This window comes from Chamaea fasciata, unplaced genomic scaffold, assembly GCF_029207755.1.
Source record: "Chamaea fasciata isolate MVZ Bird 193981 ecotype frontalis unplaced genomic scaffold, bChaFas1.0.hap1 SCAF_6, whole genome shotgun sequence".
In the NCBI taxonomy this organism is placed as follows: Eukaryota; Metazoa; Chordata; class Aves; order Passeriformes; family Sylviidae; genus Chamaea; species Chamaea fasciata.
This window is the reverse complement of record NW_027094091.1, coordinates 32,751,348-32,768,671: the sequence shown is the minus strand read 5'-3', so window position 1 is coordinate 32,768,671 and position 17,324 is coordinate 32,751,348. Positions and strand designations below refer to the sequence as shown.

General features: G+C 39.2%; 1 protein-coding gene across 1 annotated transcript in view; it reads left to right on the top strand.

Moving 5' to 3' along the window:
- Positions 1-17,324, top strand: part of TENM3 (teneurin transmembrane protein 3) — a 379,052-nt gene that overhangs the window by 190,461 nt on the left and 171,267 nt on the right. The window contains exon 5 of the mRNA XM_066185929.1: positions 10,541-10,750. Within this exon, the coding sequence (XP_066042026.1) occupies positions 10,541-10,750 (210 nt within the window). The remainder of the gene's footprint in view (positions 1-10,540; positions 10,751-17,324) is intronic.

The following is a 17,324-nucleotide window of genomic DNA, read 5'->3' as shown; positions in this document are numbered from 1 at the left end:
TCCGGTAAATGTCCCGTCGCTTGTGAGAGTGGTACTGTGTGAGACAACAGTCAATGATTTTTTGGTAATTCTCTAATTCCTCCCCTCCCCAAAATTCCTTTGTTAAGGAGTTACATTTAATGTAACCGAAAAAAGCCCTAACAAAAAATAGGACTTGAAAGTGCTGCAGGAAGGGAAGAGCTTTTGATAATGAAGCAACAAGGAACTAACAAAAATACCTGTTTCAGTGGTGTTACCTTCAGGCCCTTCAAGGCTTCACCGTTGGTTGGGTAAGTTTGATGTTTCATTGGCAGGGCTGCTTTCTCCTTTCTCATTGCTAAATGCGTGCTTTTGTAGGCATGGAGTGATTCTTTAGTGTTACGGGAAATTTTATTGGTTTGCCTCAGTTTATTGGGAGAAGGCAGTGAGCAGCAGCATGATGTTTTAGTGCACGTGGAAGGCTCTGGCAGTAGGGCTGCTCATTCTGATGGCTACTCCACATTGTGCTGATCCCTGCAGAGCCTGTGCTGGGAGGCACACAGAGCTTATGTGGCAGCATGTGCCACTGTCTGGGGCAGCTTGCAGTCAGAAGCTGGTGAAGATGGCAACAGTCATTGTATCCTTCCTCCTCCTCCTTCTGCTCCTTCTCCTCCTCTTTTTTTGCAATCCCACAGCTCTGGTCTCTTGAAATAGCTACGATCCAAAAAATGCAGCTCACAGGGATCTAAATAACCACGCTAAAAGAACTAATTGGTTAGAACATGGTGTTAATAACACCAAGGTCATGGGTTTGATCCCCATATGGGCCAGTTACCTGAGATGGGCTTGGTGATTTTTGTGGGTTCCTTCCAACTCAGAATATTCGGTGATTCTTGTGAATAATAAAAAATAGGATTACTTTTGTAAGTTAGGTTTATAGAACTCTTTTGCAGCAGTTTGCTGCTCTTTGTTCACATCCATCAAAAGCTCTTTAAATTGCTATGTTTCCTTCTGAGAAAACAAGTCATGTTCTGTGGTCTGCAAGCATAAGCAATTTGATGTCATTAAGAGGTTCTCTGGATGTTTTTTTTCAAAGATGTTTGTTCTCTTTATGGCAGATTGCAAGGCAGTGGCCACACTGGTAGCAAAAGTAGGCAAAACTAGTATCCCTGTCGTTGCTTAGACTGCTTTTCTCATATAGACCCAGTAGAATTAAGAAAACCAAATTTAGTTAATTAGTATTTGATTTCACTTCTCTTTAAACAACTTCTTGCAGGGGTTGGAAGAATGAGGGTGGGAAATTGCCTGATTCTAAAAGCTGAATGATTTGGGAATCATTCTCAGAAGGTGTATTTCCTCTTTAAGAAGCCTCTCTCCCACACCCTTCCAAAAAAACCTTCACATTGTCTTGTGTTCTTCAAAATGCATTTCTTGTCCTATTCCAAAAAGACATTTTCTGCCCTTGCTAATTTAGACCAAAGCAATTGTGAAAATACAAAATGCATGGACTGAGTCATGTTGGGAGAATGATAAACCAGATGTGACATGGCTCAATCCATTTCATCTCTAATAATAAAAAGTCATGGATAGGAAGAACAAAGAAGCATTTCTTCAAAGGTTACTTTTATAGGTGATTACTCTTTATGAATTGCCATCTGAAAGAGTATCAGCATCCAGAAAAATTACAGTCTTTTACAAAGGTCAGGATTGAGAGTGGAAATTTGGTAAACAGTTCGGCATCATTGCTGAGTGAATATAAGACAGACTCAGAGTGGCTATCCTTCCTACATTGATTATACTATCTGCCAGCTGCTCCATTTTTGATGCTTGGTTCCATTTCTGGAAATGCAGGAAAAAGCAAAAACCCTGGTGGGATTTTTCCTGGTTTTAGCTTGTGTCTGTGGCTCGTTTATAGCTTGGGTTTTTTGAACATGAAAATCCTGGCAGGTTTTTGAGAAGGTCTGGTTTCTTTCTTACAGTGCTGTGTAATGCTTAGTTTGTTTTGCATGTGAATCGATGAGTAGTGAGTAGAGAGAATGACTGGCTGCACATTCTCACTACCCGAGAGAGCCCTCCTGCCCTTTCCCTGCCCCAATGTAGTGGTCAGTGAAGCAGCAGGCCCAGGCAGATGTGCACAGCCTTGTAGGGCTCTGACTGAGGCAGACATGATTGGCCATGCGTGGGTGCCTTTTGCATTGCACGGGTGCACAGCTGTGCATGTCTGCCTGCATGTAGAGCAACCATGCACCTCTGCCTCTGGGCGGCGCTTGAGCAGGCACCAACTGCTGTGGTAGGAAAGGGCCACCAGGTCCGTGGGCAAGTTACACAGATGGGGGACCCCAGGAGCTTCCCTGCCTACACAGACCAAGTGCTACACGCCCTTGGAGACCTTCTGGTTGTGATGCTCCAGCTACCGTGTGCTGGCTGCCAGGGCCTGCAAGTTGGTTGCAAGTGGTCCTTGACTGGGCCAAAACTTTGAGTGTGCAACCTGTACAGCTGGGTCGGTGATTGAGCTGGTGTCTCCTTGTCCTGGCTGAGCTGTGTGAGACTCCCATCACAAGGCAGAGGAGTCTGAATCCCAGCAGATGCTCTAAATGGAGAGGTGACATTTTCATGTGAGAACTTCAACGTCTCAAGTGAAGATAGGAGTTAATCAGAATATTTTGCAATCTGGCGTTGATTTCAGCTTGCTTCTGTCCAAAACTGCGCCCCCACCCCCCAAAAAAAAGAGGAATGTTTTTCTAAAAATACAGAGACCTATCACTTAAAATGATTTTCTGAGGAGAATGAAGATTTTCGCACTTCTGGAAATAGCTCTCTGTTCCCTTCCAGTATTTTGCATGCCCACTTTTAATTAATATTGGGGAAAATAAACTGGAAGATTCAGTTGAGCTGAGCAGAATTGCTCTTAAGAAATATACCCTGGATGCTAGAGATGCTTGAGGTTTTAGTTCAGCTTATGGACTTCCTGCCTAGGTGAGCGGACCTTTGCTCTGCACCTGGCTCTGAATTTATAAGGTGATCCCTTTTGAAAATAATAATAGTGAAAAATTTTTTTTGTAGTAAGAAGTAAGAGCTATGCATTTTGGTTAGGATACTCTGTCAGTTAAGGCTCAGATTCTGCAATTTCTTTACAGACAGAACTCCCATTTAAAGCAAAAATGAGCACTGCCTGAAATCAGGATTGAAGACGGAGCTGTTGTGGTCATGCAGTCTGACCCCTGTAAGAGCAGGGCACCCTTTTTCATTTAACAATCTGCTGAGCAGCAGCTGTTAACTTTTTGAAACTACCAAAATTCTTCAAAACATAAAATGCTTGCTTCAGTTCTAATGTGTGTCAGTTCTAAGGCATAACCATTTTTCTTAAGAAATCTTTCTCTTTTTTAGAAGATAATTACCATTTTTATATTACAGAGTCTGGTTATTTTACTATACTTCCAAGAAGAAAAAAACCCAAATCACAGTATTTCAGGCCAGTATTTGTCTTGATTTCTAATGGATTACTTTTGTTTTTCAAATCAATGTCCTTTGATTATGGTCTTGCAAAGTTATAGCTTTCACAATCTATAGAAGTAGTTGCAACTTTGTGAGTTAGAATATACATCAACATAATACGCCCGTTTTGTTTCGAAGTGCTAACTTTTCAAGGAAATACAAGAAAAGTAAATGCCATTTGTGTTTAAAGTTTGCATCTGACATGAAGGCATAGTTCATCAGCACTCAGAAGGATTTGAAACTTCAAAAGTACACCTCCCAATTCATGGGTAAAAGGGTCATTATCCATTATGCTTACAAATAAATCAGAACACAGACAAATGGAAAATCTACAGCAGATCACAAGCATCATTTCAATGCATTTGAAAGCATTTATTTTTAAACGAGTTCTTGGCATGTAGTTTCTTCTCACTGAAGTATTCGTCACTGTAGATGGATTTATACAGTCTTATTTGTATATATGTATATTAATTTGGAAGACTGTCTATGCATGTATTTTCTTGGGAAGGTCTTTGCAAGTAGCTACAGTGGTCGACTGGTATAAGTAGATAAAGAGAACTGTGTTGGTTATAAATAATTGTTCTTTATGTGCTGTACAACAGCATTTTTTGGTAGTTCTATTTGCATGTAGAGTATTAATTAAGAGATAACTGTCACTGCAGGTTGGCTGCAGAAGGCTGCAGGATCCAGCAGAGAGATAAATGCCAATGCCAAGTCATACAGGTTGGAGAGCATACAGGAAGTCCATAATGAAAAATTAGCTTAAAATTAAAACTCAGTTATTACTAACTTACTGTTTTATATGCAGAGATGCAAAGGTCCCAGATGCAGTCGTTAAGGGTAGTACATACCAGGTGTAGGGGTTTGGGGATTTTTAGGGGCTTTTTTGGGTCTATCTACATGTGATGGACTAGAAATTGGAATTTTGTGATGCAGTTAGTAAACTTGTTAGAAGGGTGTAGGTGCCCTTTTTAACAAGAGTGTGTGCAGCTTTCAGCTCACTGGGAAGTCTTAGAACAGATTGTAAAGAGTCATCTCAGCTTGATTCAGAAGGCTTGCAAGTGTCCTTCATGTTTGAAAGTGTTTTGGTTTCTAATTAATTTAGTCAGAAGACATGTTATTTCTGACCTTCAAAAACCACTGCCTGTCTCATCCAAGTTTTAAAAGATCCTTAAACTGTTTTATTTTTTAAAAAAAAACTAAACAGAAAACGAAAACAAAAAACCAGCAACCTGCCTTGTCCTGTTGTGAACAGCAAAGTACAAAATAGAGATATATAGCTATTCTTAGAGATCCATTATATGTATTACATGTTTTTCCACAGTATGGGGTCTGGGTTTCTGTTTGTATGACATAGTAGTGCCATTTAAAAAAATCATTAAATCTTCATTTCCATGAACTCGCCAGTAAAAATCCCAGTAATTTCAGTAAAGAGATATCTACTTTGCAAATTGTAATTTATTACCACTTTCTTACTGACATTGAAGTCAGTAAGAATCTCTTTACCACTTCAAAATACGACTCCTTCTGTGTGCTTGAGATGTAGATAGAGGAATTTTTTTCTTCAGTCTCGGTGACAAGGGCTGCCAACACTGTGAATGGAAAAATGCACTGTTCTGCCATAGCTAAGCAGCCTAAACAGAGCTGTCTAGTGTTGTATTGCTTTAAGCAGCCATCAGAAGTTGTATCTATGTATGTAAGTTGGGTGTAGGATTTATGCAGCCTGATTGAGATGAAAGGAGTGGCCCGTCTTATTGCCAGCAAAATCTCTCTGCTTTAAGCGTTTGAATCTGGTGGGAAGATTTCAGAAGTGCACATGTTTTAGGGCTCCTCAGAGACTCTGGTTCGTCTATTTCAGCCTGCCCACCCTGCAAAAGCAGGAAGTCATTACTATTGCTTCTCTCCTAAATGCCATATTCCAGAAGTGTCTAGCGCTATTGTCTCTGGAGTGCATCTAGTGGAAGTGCAGTTCATCCAGGCAGCCATTGGTGGTGTTGAAGCAAAGTACTTCTCTAGCAGTTGATGACATATAGAGGATGAAAGCTGTGCAATTGGTGGGTTCATTCTTTGTAATACCATGTAAATAAGCCTAAATGCTGCAAATAGTTTGGTGGGGGTTTTTTAAGGCAAGGCAGCTTGTACATAACTGTAAACTGGGGGTTGTGGCCAGGTAGGAGTGCCTGAGGCTCTGAGATTGAAGGCACAGCTCTGCCCCCAGTCCTTCCTGAACTCTGCAGCATCCCCACTCTCCTTCCCTGCTCTGATACCCACTGTGTTGGGCAGCACCAATGGACAGAGGCTCAGCTTTAGACTTAGTTAAGCCTTAATATACTTAATATAGAAATTCCTATTCATTACTATCAGTCCATTGTTGCAGTCTTCCCCATTGTTTATTTGCTATCTTTATATGGGTTGCATTTACCCTGCTTGTCCCTTCGAGCTTTTCCATAGGTGACATCAGTTCTGCTTCCGACTTTTAATTTGTGCCATGTTTTAGGTCAGTGCTGATCGTGGCAGAGAACACTGCATTTTTTTTTTTTTAAATAATTACCTTGTACATATGTATTTAATGTATGTATCCATTATTAGCTCAGGTGTGTCACTTTTTTAATCTTCTTCTTACAACCTATTTTCTTTGTGTTTTACTTTCTTCAGGGACTCATCCTTAGCAAATGTATTCACCTCTTCATATATTTCTATATTGAATCTGTTCTTGCTGAAGTTTGCCTATATTTTGCATTTTCATGTAAGATTTTTTTGGAGTACATAAAGATCATTTAAAGTCATATCTTTTCAATTATGAAAATGCCAACAAATTAAAGTGTGCTTCTCCTCGTGATTGACCTAAAAATGAGATTTAAATACCTTACTGTTAAAAATATAAATATATAAAAATATAAATATAGCTTACTGTTGAATCAAGTTCACATATTAAAACCAATAACTTTTGCTTTTTTAAAATACGGGCAAGAAAATTAAAGCAGAACAACCAAATGTTTTGCTAGGTAGATACCAAAACAAGCAAAATGGGGAGAAAATCAGAAATTATATTTTTGTGGGTTTTCTTAGAATGAAATATTCTTAGTGTTGTATGCTTCTAAGACGTATGGAGAAAAGTGTTATAATCAATATAATTGGCTTTTGTCATACTTAATGGTTTTGATGATTTTTAAATGAGTTTGTTAAGACTTTAAGAGGGGATATTGCCAAATATTTTTAAATGCCTTTCATTCCATATAAAAAAATAATTGGAAAGGAATATGCACATCATTTACAATTCCTCTAGAAAGTGTGTTAAGTATTTTTTTTTTCTTAATGTGTAGCTTATTCTATAAATGGCAGTATAGATAGCTATCTCTCTTTTCACTTGGAATCAAAGAGGAGCTCACTGCAAAAATCTGCCAGTTCTGGATGAAGCTGAACAGAAATAGGTGTCCCAGCTGGTTGGCCTAGGGTTCTTGTGAAGAATTGGCTCATATTATAGCTGGCTCCCTTTTCTCTGCAGACCATGTAACTTTGTGACAAGAAAGCAACAAAAGGAGGGCTAAGGGGAATAGTCATCCTTTCTTGTGTGAAGGGGGAAAATACCGTGATGGAGGATGAGGAGGAGTCTGAGGTAGTGTAATGCCTTCTTTGCCTCAGTCTTTAACAGTGAGACCAGTTGTCCTCAAAGTCCCCAGCCCCCTGAGCTGCAAGACTGGGATAGGGAGCAGAGCAAAGCCCCTCTAATCCAAGAAGAAATAGTCAGTGTCCTGCTATGCAGCTTAGACACCCACAAGTCTATGGGGATCAACCCAAGGGTACTGGAAGGGATGGAGCTGGCAGGAGAGCTCAACAAACCACTTCCAATCATTTACCAGCAGCCCTGGCTAACAGGGGAGGTCCCCAGTGAGTTGGCTAATGTGACACTTATCTACGGAAAGGGCCAGGAGATTCCAAGGAACTACAGACCTGTCAGCCTGACCAGTGCCAGGGAAGGTCACAGAGCAGATCACCTTGAGTGCCATCATGCAACATGTACAGGACAAACGTGATCAGGCCCAGCCAGCAGGGGTATACAAAAGGCAGATCCTGCCTGACCGACCTTCTGTGACAAACTGACCCACTTAGTGGATGAGGGAAAGGCTGTGGACGCTGTCTACCGAGACTTTAGTAAAAGTTCTTGATACTTTCTCCCACAGCATTCTCCTGGAGAACCTGGCTTGCCATGGTGTGGCTGGGTGTACTCTTTGCTGGGTTAACAACTGGCCGGATGGGCAGGCCCAGAGAGCTGGTGGTGAATGGAGCTGCAGCCAGCTGGTGGCTAGTCAGTAGAATTCCCCAGGGCTCAGTACTGGGACTAGTACTGTTTAAAGTTTTTATCAATGCTCTGGAGGGCATCAAGTGTGCCCTCATTCAGTTCACAGACAACACCGAGTTGTGGAGGAATGTTGGTCTGCTGGGGGGTAGAAGGTTCTACAGAGGGTTCTGGACAGGCTGGATCAATGGGCTGAGGCCAGTTGTCTGAGGTTCAACAAGGAGAAGTGCTGGGTCCTGCCCTTGGGTCACAACTCCTTAACATGCTGTAGACTGGGAGGAGAGTGGTTAGAAAGCTGTCTGGCAGAAAAGGACCTGGAGATGCTGATAAACTGCTCTCTGAACATTAGCTAGCAGTGTGTCAGGAAGCTTTAGCTTGAATATTAGGATAAATTTCTTCACTGAAAGGATGATCACAACTTGGAACAGGCTGCCCAGGGAAGTGGTTGAGTCTCTGTTGCTGGAGGTGTTTTACAGACATGTAGATGTGGCACTTAGGGATGTGATTTAGTAGTGGACTCGGCAATGCTGAGTTAAAGGATGGACTCAATGATCTTAAAGTTCTTTTCCAACCTAAATGATTACGCGATTGTAAGACCTGCCTGCTAGAATTAGGTTTATTTATAAAAAGTTTCATAACTTCCTGGTAGTGTTACAGCCCTAATCAACTGATTTTTGTAGTAGCAGAGATCTGTCCCTGCTGGGTGTAGTGGTGGGAGCTTTGCTAATACCCTCGCACTTCGACCCCACAGCTGACACACGGCGTTTCCTGAACTGAGGAGAAATTCAGTAAACCAGGGCACCCAAGTGATGGGTGTTCTGGATAGCTACTCATCAGTGCAGTGCAGTGTCAGCTAGCCATGCAGCACTGAGGCAATTTTTGGATTTGAATAAATGAGGGAATTTACAAAACAATTAAGGAACCTTGGACATGACACATTTTCAGGCAACGTGATATTTTGTATGATTATGATTTGTGCAATCAAGGCTCTGTTATGCCTGAAAGTTAATGAGTGTAGATTGAGGAGGAGAAAAGAAGCATATTGAGAAGTGTTACATGTGAAGTCCAAAGATACTATTAAGATATTGGCTTGCTTCAGACAGTACATATATATCTGGAAGATAGTACTGTAACTCTCCTCTAAGAGAGGCCCAAAGTAAGTAAAGGAGATTTATTCCAAGATAAAAAAAAAAAATATTACAAAAACACCTAATTTTTTTTTAGTTGGCACTATTCAAAAAATGAAAAATAACAGCTACCTAAATCAGTTTGACTGTATCATAAATAATGCATTAAATATTCCATCAAGAAATAACCACAAATTCAGGTTACTGAAGGAAGCAACGTGAAAAATCAAGGTGTAGAAAGAAAACCTGTTGGCATTTTATCTCGAACTACAAAATGTGCCCACTCCCTACTTCTAAATTCACAAGTTGAGCCCTGTAAAATGTCATTTCCCCCATACTTTTTATTTCCCTGATTATAAACCTTGGGTTTTACATGGGAGTTACTTGACTAATAGTAAGTGCTCACTTTCCATCCAGGACCAAGCTTGCATCTTAAATTATAATTATATATGTTGTGCTATTCTCTACAAGAAGAGGTAAATGATATGTGGAAGTATTAAGTATAAATAGTTTGTGGTGAGGCTGTCATAGCTTTCTTCCCAGGGAAGTGAATTGGTAAGGACTTAGCCACATGTTTTAGAGATATTTAAGATACTATATGATGGTATAAACTGAACATGAAAGAAAATAAAAATAATTAGCATGATTCTAGCAGTGTACAAGGGAGGTGGAGGGAATGTAATTCAAGCTACTGGTGCCAGTATGATTTATTAACATGGAGGAGCACAGCATCTCTCCAGCATAACTATACTACTATGTGCCATAAACCCAAATCATTATATGATGTAAAAAGCACCCCTTTTTCTCTATTTTAAATTTAGATTTATAGTTATGAATTATAAACTTGCATATTAATCGAATTTTGGTTTTAACATAAATTATGTAATAAAGCTTCTTCATATTCTGGTGAATTCCCCACCCACAGACAACAACACTTTATTCAAAAGTTTTCCAGCAGTCTTACTCTGAGTCATATCTCTGCTCACTAAAGACAATAAAGAACCTAAATATTCACAGAGTGGAGTAGGTAGCTCTTTCTCTGTTGCATTCTGGCCTAATTGTTGTTTAATTGAAGGACTAAATGCGTTATTATATCCTAAGGCTTTATTTAAATCTGTCTTCCTCCTTGATGACTTTAAGATATTTTCAAGATGCAGAAATGGGATGTAGTCATTGTGTATGCATGTTTTAAAACAACTCATGCAGATGGACACAAGTTTGACAGGAGAAACATTTTGATGGATTTTAAATAGCATATGTGTCTGAGAAACTGCTGAAAACTATAAGTTCTGTCAGAGCAACTCCTGTGGTAGAAATTTACAGTGGTGAGTTTCCCTGTGTATGTGAGCTTGGAAAACTGGTCCTGGTTCTCTGTCTCTGTGCCTGCTTATCTGTATTACTTTCTTTCACTAGTAGATTTTAGAGTGTCCCACTGAAAGAAGCAGTCCTGTATGATAAACGCAGTCCATGGAAATATCCAGTCATGGCATTGTGTTATGGTTTCTAAAGTACTTAAACCAGTTTATTTCAGGCAATTGTCATATTTTCTTTGTCCATCTTTTTTTTTCTTGTTTGAATATTCGCCTTTTGGTGATAGAAGAAATAAGTTGTTTTTCATATTATATCTTGACCCATATTTTAAATGCTTTTTATTTTTTTATAGGTCCTCCCATGCCATCCTCCTCATCTAGTCCATCAGTTACTGAACATTTACACTCCCCTCCTCCATCACCCAATCTCCATGACAACCAGAGGTGGTTATTAAGTAATAATGCCAGCCAGCCAGTTCAGGACTCTGATACAGATGAGGACTTTACTGCCGGCTCATATCTAGTACAGACCGGTGATAATCCAGTATCTGTCCCAGGTCATGGTAAGAAGAGGACACTTTGTCCATAGTTTAAATACCCTTTTATTTTCCATCTTCTTAAGAAACTGTCTAATAAAACTTAAATATGTATGAAAATGACTCTGTATTTTAAACTGATTTTTCCTTAAATGCTGCAATTTTTTTCTATTTTACTGTAAGATAAGCAAGAGTAGAAAATAACTGCTAATATAGAAAAGCTCATTTAAGTCATTTAACAGGCAATGCTTATGTAAAGCAGTAGCTCTTAATGATATATTATGTAATGTAGTTTTTAGCAAGTGACTAACCTTTAGTTGTACTTTTTAATGGGTAGGCTGAAGTTGGTTAAACTGTCTTGATATTTAGCTTCAGAATAATGTAAGTGTTGTCTTTTACTACCTCATCAAATTCAGCAAGTTCCACCCATTCCTTTCATTTACTAAGGGAAGGAGAGCAAGATTTTTGTTACTGGATAGGGCACTTGAGACTGAGGAAAAAGCTCTGAAGGAAGAGAGCTGTGAGATGACAGGAGGCAGTGGTGGCTTCTGAGATGGGTGTTTCCATATTTCTCTTCCTTCCAACCAGTATCAGTAAGCAGAAGGAGTGATGTACTTTAAATACCAGTGCCTGCTTAAACATCATGCCCAAAAAAAACCTTTTTTTTTTTCTTTTTTCCTTTTTCCCCTTTTTCCCCTTTTTCCCCTTTTTCCCCTTTTTCCCCTTTTTCCCCTTTTCCCCCCTTTTTCCCCCTTTTTCCCCCTTTTTCCCCCTTTTTCCCCCTTTTTCCCCCTTTTTCCCCCTTTTTCCCCCTTTTTCCCCCTTTTTCCCCCTTTTTCCCCCTTTTCCCCCCTTTTCCCCCCTTTTCCCCCCTTTTCCCCCCTTTTCCCCCCTTTTCCCCCCTTTTCCCCCCTTTTCCCCCCTTTTCCCCCCTTTTCCCCCCTTCTCCCCCCTTTTCCCCCCTTCTCCCCCCTTCTCCCCCCTTCTCCCCCCTTCTCCCCCCTTCTCCCCCCTTCTCCCCCCTTCTCCCCCCTTCTCCCCCCTTCTCCCCCCTTCTCCCCCCTTCTCCCCCCTTCTCCCCCCTTCTCCCCCCTTCTCCCCCCTTCTCCCCCCTTCTCCCCCCTTCTCCCCCCTTCTCCCCCCTTCTCCCCCCTTCTCCCCCCTTCTCCCCCCTTCTCCCCCCTTCTCCCCCCTTCTCCCCCCTTCTCCCCCCTTCTCCCCCCTTCTCCTTTTTCCTTTTTCTTCTTTTTCCTTTTTCTTTTTTCTTCTTTTTTTTTTTCTTTTTTTTTCTTTTGATATGAGAAAATATATTAGCCATAGGTTTCCATTTTCGTTGCACGACTGAACAGATTTTCTTGTTGTAGGCAGACTGAAAGAATATTTTTTTCATTCCCAGCCCTTCTCAGGTAGATCAGCAAAGCTTGGAACAAGCCACTTCATATTCTAAGAACCATTTGTGTCTTTTGATTGTTAGAATCTCACCTACAGATGAACCACTAGAGGGAGTATGGAGAAATTTTTTTTGCAGATTACACATCAGCTGGTTGGACCAAACTGGTTTTTTGCTATTGCTATTTTTTGCTTGGCTATTTTGCCAAGCACAACACTAAATTTGAGCTTCTCTTCTTAGCTTTAAATGGAATTTTGTTGTTGTGTCTAAAAGGCCAATCTGCTGAGAGCACTCATGTATGTGAATTTAACACATTTGGATTAAGATCTTTAAAATTAATGATAACTTTATTTTTGCATGTTCGACTTGCTCAGTATTTAATCTGTGAAGAACTCAAAAAATGGTCATGCATTGTCATAATCAGGATGTGCTATCTTTCTTTTATGTCTAGGAATATGAAATCTGTTAGAAAATATATGCATTATCAAAACGGTAGCCTGATTTTGTTCAATAAGTCAATATATTTAGATTACTATGTCCTCCAACCCTTCTTTTATAAATGAGAAATGCAAAAGCAAGACAAAACTGCTAAAAATTTTGAATAGTTGGGTTGGTCTGCTTGCCTCTTTTAGTAAGTGCTCATCATTCCTCTAGATTTTGGTTTTGGTGCTGCTTCTGAAATTTTGAACAGTTGCTTGCCAGTGAGTTTACCAACCTTCAGGAATGTTCCTTAACTTGTTTCATCCCAGACAAGCTAAATTAATTTCATCTGATCCTGTGTCAAGTCAAGTCTTGTCCTGTTAGCAGAATGATGTAAGGGGGGGTTTGATTACAAGTAGGACAGGACTTAGCACCATGGTATATGTTGAGACAGTTGTTCTTTGTAAGACTTTTGCTATGCAGGAGGAAAACCCAGCATACTCTGCGAGTATGTATTCGTTTTCCTTTTCCCTCTCTCTTCCCACTGTTCTCTCCTGTATCCTCTATCTGCAGTTGTCTGATATTCGCCCCTTCAGTGTATATGTGTAGCAGAAGTTTTTGCAGTTCCTGTTGGCAAATGATCTTTCTCTCCACAAGATTAGACTTGTTTTTAGGAGTGCTTCTACTTGCTGACCGTGTGTATGTATATATATATATATATATATATATATATATATATATATAGTGATTGCCATAATTTAGGTTCAGGCTTGTTGGTTTTTTGCTGGGTAAGGAGAAGATCATAGGTGTTCAGGTAGTGGACTTCCATTTTCACGATCAGCTGCAGGATGAGGATTTGTGTTACTGGGAGAAAGATTCCTTTCACTCAGCACATAAATGAATATTGCTTGGATTATCTACCTGATTTTCTTATGGTTGGTTTCTCATATCATATGCTGATGGTGGAGAGAAAGTATGTTCTTTGTAAAACAGGGAAAAGCAAAATTTAATAAGTTAGCTACAACTTTCTTCTACTTGATGATATGCATGGTTGTGTAGTGTTGCATTGTAGTATGTGGATCCCTCCAATTCTATCCTGTCAAGTCAGTATCATTAAATTGTGGCCTTTAGTATGCTTTTATTTGATTATTGACTTTTCTTTAGCTAAAATGGTAAGTAATGCAGCACTTTCACAGAAGGAAGGGGTTTTTTTCACCAGTTGTCTTTTCTTTTGTATCTTCATGTAAACTTTCAATGCTATCTAATCTTAATGGGTTCAAAGTAAGTCCAGTGCCATATTCCGGATGGCTTTGTCCAGTGTTTATGTTGGCAGAGAGTGGGGGATCACGCTGAAGCATTTAGGGATAAAAAGGTGCTGACTGAAAACAATTATATTATTGAACTGCTTTCAGTTATATTGACTTTATTTGAATAGCAAGTTGAATTAGCGTCTTCTTAGTCCATTCAAACATCTGATTGTTTTCCTTTAGAATGAGTTCATTTGATCAATCTATTTTATTTGATCAGCTCACTCAAAATTTAAAGGATCTGAATATGTGTATAGAATTATATTAATCTGTGATGCTGGGTTTGACTAGCTTGTTTTGTTACCAATGGCAATTAGCTTGCTTTTCTGGAATTAGCTTATAGAGCAAAGAGAATTAGTAAAATGACTTATCAGATGCTTGCCATGAGAAGCTAAGGTCAACATGGAGGTATTACTAGTAGCTTTAAAAATTCAGATCAAGTGCAAAGTGTTATGGACAGTTTAATAGGAATCATTTAATATGTCTAAGAGCAGTGTGTTAGTAAGTCATGAAATTCAGGAGGAGATAAATTTTAGGACCATAAGTGATAACTCTTCTTTTGCATAGCATCTCTGATTAATTCTACTTGTTCCTCTACTTCAGGGTGCTGCTCAGTCTATGAACTGTTCCAGCAGTCAGTCTGTTTGCCTACTGCCATCAGAACAATTCATTTACTAGGTTTATTGTTTTTAGAAAGAGCAGTTCTTATAATGGTTTATAAGAAACAGGGACATCTGAATACATATGCAGGGAAATGCAACAGTTGTTAAAGTGAGAGGGAGAGTAGAGTGAACTGGGAGCTGGGAGGAAAGGGTTCTTGAATGGGATCGAGTTGGAGTCTTCTTAAAAACAATAGAAGTCATGCAGTATCTGTATTTAAGCATCTTGATTAGTTTCTTAATCTTTTTCCATGAAAATTATAGATTAGTCAGAATTTGGAGGAGAATTTGTTGAAATTAGTAGCAGCTTATCTTTTAACACAGAATTTAATATAATGAGAAATAAAGTGCTAAATTCTTAGTTTAAGCAGAGAGTATGAAGACAAGGTAGAGTTAATATTTAATGCTTACTATTGACAATGAAATTGAAGAGTCTGAGTTAGAAACTCAGATTTGAGAATTTTTACCCCCTAAATTGGAAATATTATGGGAGAGCCATAGAATGCAGAATAGAGAAGGATGTATTTCACAGCAGCGTTTGTATAGTGCATTTGAGCATCAAGGTTCTCATGTTTCTTAATAACAGTTTGTGATGATAGTTTATGTAGTGGGAAGATCTGAAAAAAAATCAATATAGTATAAACTGGTTTTCAGTTGTCCTTGATCAAAGATCTGCCAGGTAATGCACAATAAACAAGATTTTGCTCCAGCCACATGGAAATTGGAGATTGATGGGCTTTTCAGTTCAAAATAGCTAAGCCTTCCTACAGATTTGGAAATCTAGAGCACAGCTCCGAATTTAAACTTGTGAAAGAGAAAAAAATAATGTAATAAAGCTGATTGAATGAAAACGTATTTGAACTCTCTGCATTCGGAGGTCTCATTGTAAGACATCTCAGTCTACAGATGCCAAATGTGCTGTGGCATAATTCTCCTATAAATTGAGGACTTTAGTTCATGATGACTCATTAGAACTTCATGGGAGAGCTTGTACAAAAGTATCTCCTATAGAGAAATTAGTGTTTTTATTATCCCACAGTGTCAAGAAGCCAAGGCCTGACCCTTCTGCTTTTGTACAAGTACCTGAGGGAATAGGTGCCCAGTGCTCAAACCTGGCACTAGTAAAGACCAGATACGAGACATGTACAGAGCATATGTGTGAATTTTATTAGGTGTTTGTGAGAGGTTTTTAACTGTTTAGATTTTCCCTCCATCTCTCATGTTTTATTTTTCTTCATAGATACCACAGTTCATACAGTATAACCAGCATAACTGAACAGTCTGCCTCACTTCTGCCTTTTTCTTTCCACAAAGAGCAAAATGAAATGGAAGTGTGGTTGGAAGTACACACAGGGACTTGTACTATAAGTTAGTGGAAGATGCTAGTGACTTTTAAGGCATCTTTTCTTCCCTTGCAGCTCCTGTGGGGGTGGGAAGAGGAAAATGGAATTTCCCCCTTCATACCCAACTGGCTTGTGAGAAGTTTGGAAATATCCTGTGAATAGTGAAAAGGCCTATGGCAAATTAAGTCTTAGCCAATGTGGAAGTAACTCGTGTGGCTTTCTGGTAGTCCTGCTTTAGTGCCTACGAAACACTTCCCAGTCCTTATTCCATCTCTGCTTTGCCACAGTTATTCCACAAAGGAAACTGCATGTGCTGGTGAACTAGAACTTGGCAGCCAGACTGTCACCTGCCATGTAATTTCACAGGAGTTCTTTTGATTTCATAGAATATTCTTAGCTGGAAGAGACCCACAAGGATCATCGAGCCCAACTTTTAAGAGAATGGCCCACACAGGGATTGAATCCACAACCTTGGTGTTATTAGCACCATCCTCTAATGAGCTACATTTTAGTAGTTCATATTATTGGGGAACAAAAGGAGAGGAAGGAGGTGTTCTAGCCCACAAGGAGACAAACATGAGGTCATGAGGTTAAATATTTAAAAGATCTTTAGGTTTTTTTCAGTGAAGTATGTATATTTACTTCTTTTCATCATTCTCAGAACTGTTAGTCATCTGGAATCTCTGAGGGTATCCACATGCCTTATTTTCATTGTTGTCTTACTCATTGTTTAAAGTGATTTTTATCTCTTATCTCGTAATTCATGATAAATTAAATTTTGTCATTGTTGTATCAGTGCATACAATTTGTCCTCAGGTTTGACACTGGTCCTAAGACATGTTACTTGAAAAATTAAGTTAGACCTGTTTGGTTTGAAATAGTCTGTGATAATAAATTGGGACTAATAGTTCAAACTAGGAGGAGTTGTATTGAAGAACATCATGGGGATATGCCATAATCTTAGTTTTATTTAACACCATCATTCGTTATATGGATGAAGGAGTAAAAATGGCACTAGAAGTTTCCCAACGATACTAAATAGCAAGTGTTTTGCATGCCAACTAGAGACAAAATGTTAATAGAAGAGGGCAAGGAAAGATCATTAATTGTATAGCCAGAAACGAATAAAATTAAATTAGAACTGAAAAATATAAGCTGGTCTGAAGTGCAGTGTATTCAGGAAAAATCTAAGGAGAAATGGTCATAGAGAGTTTTAATTAGGCATTAATCTGCAACATGATCTGACTCACGAGTACAGTTTGAGCTGGGTATACTAACATATCAGCGAAGAGGGATTCCTAGACATAGCATCAATGGAATATAAGTTTGGAACTTGGGAGTCTTGCTTCTTCAAAGTTCCTGTCAAATTCTCTTATTGCTCTTTATTTTGCTGTTCAGATATATGTGTATGAAAACAATTATGAGGTTAGAGGTATTACTTTATGGGAATAGGTAAGAGATTAAATTTTGGCTCAGTACGTG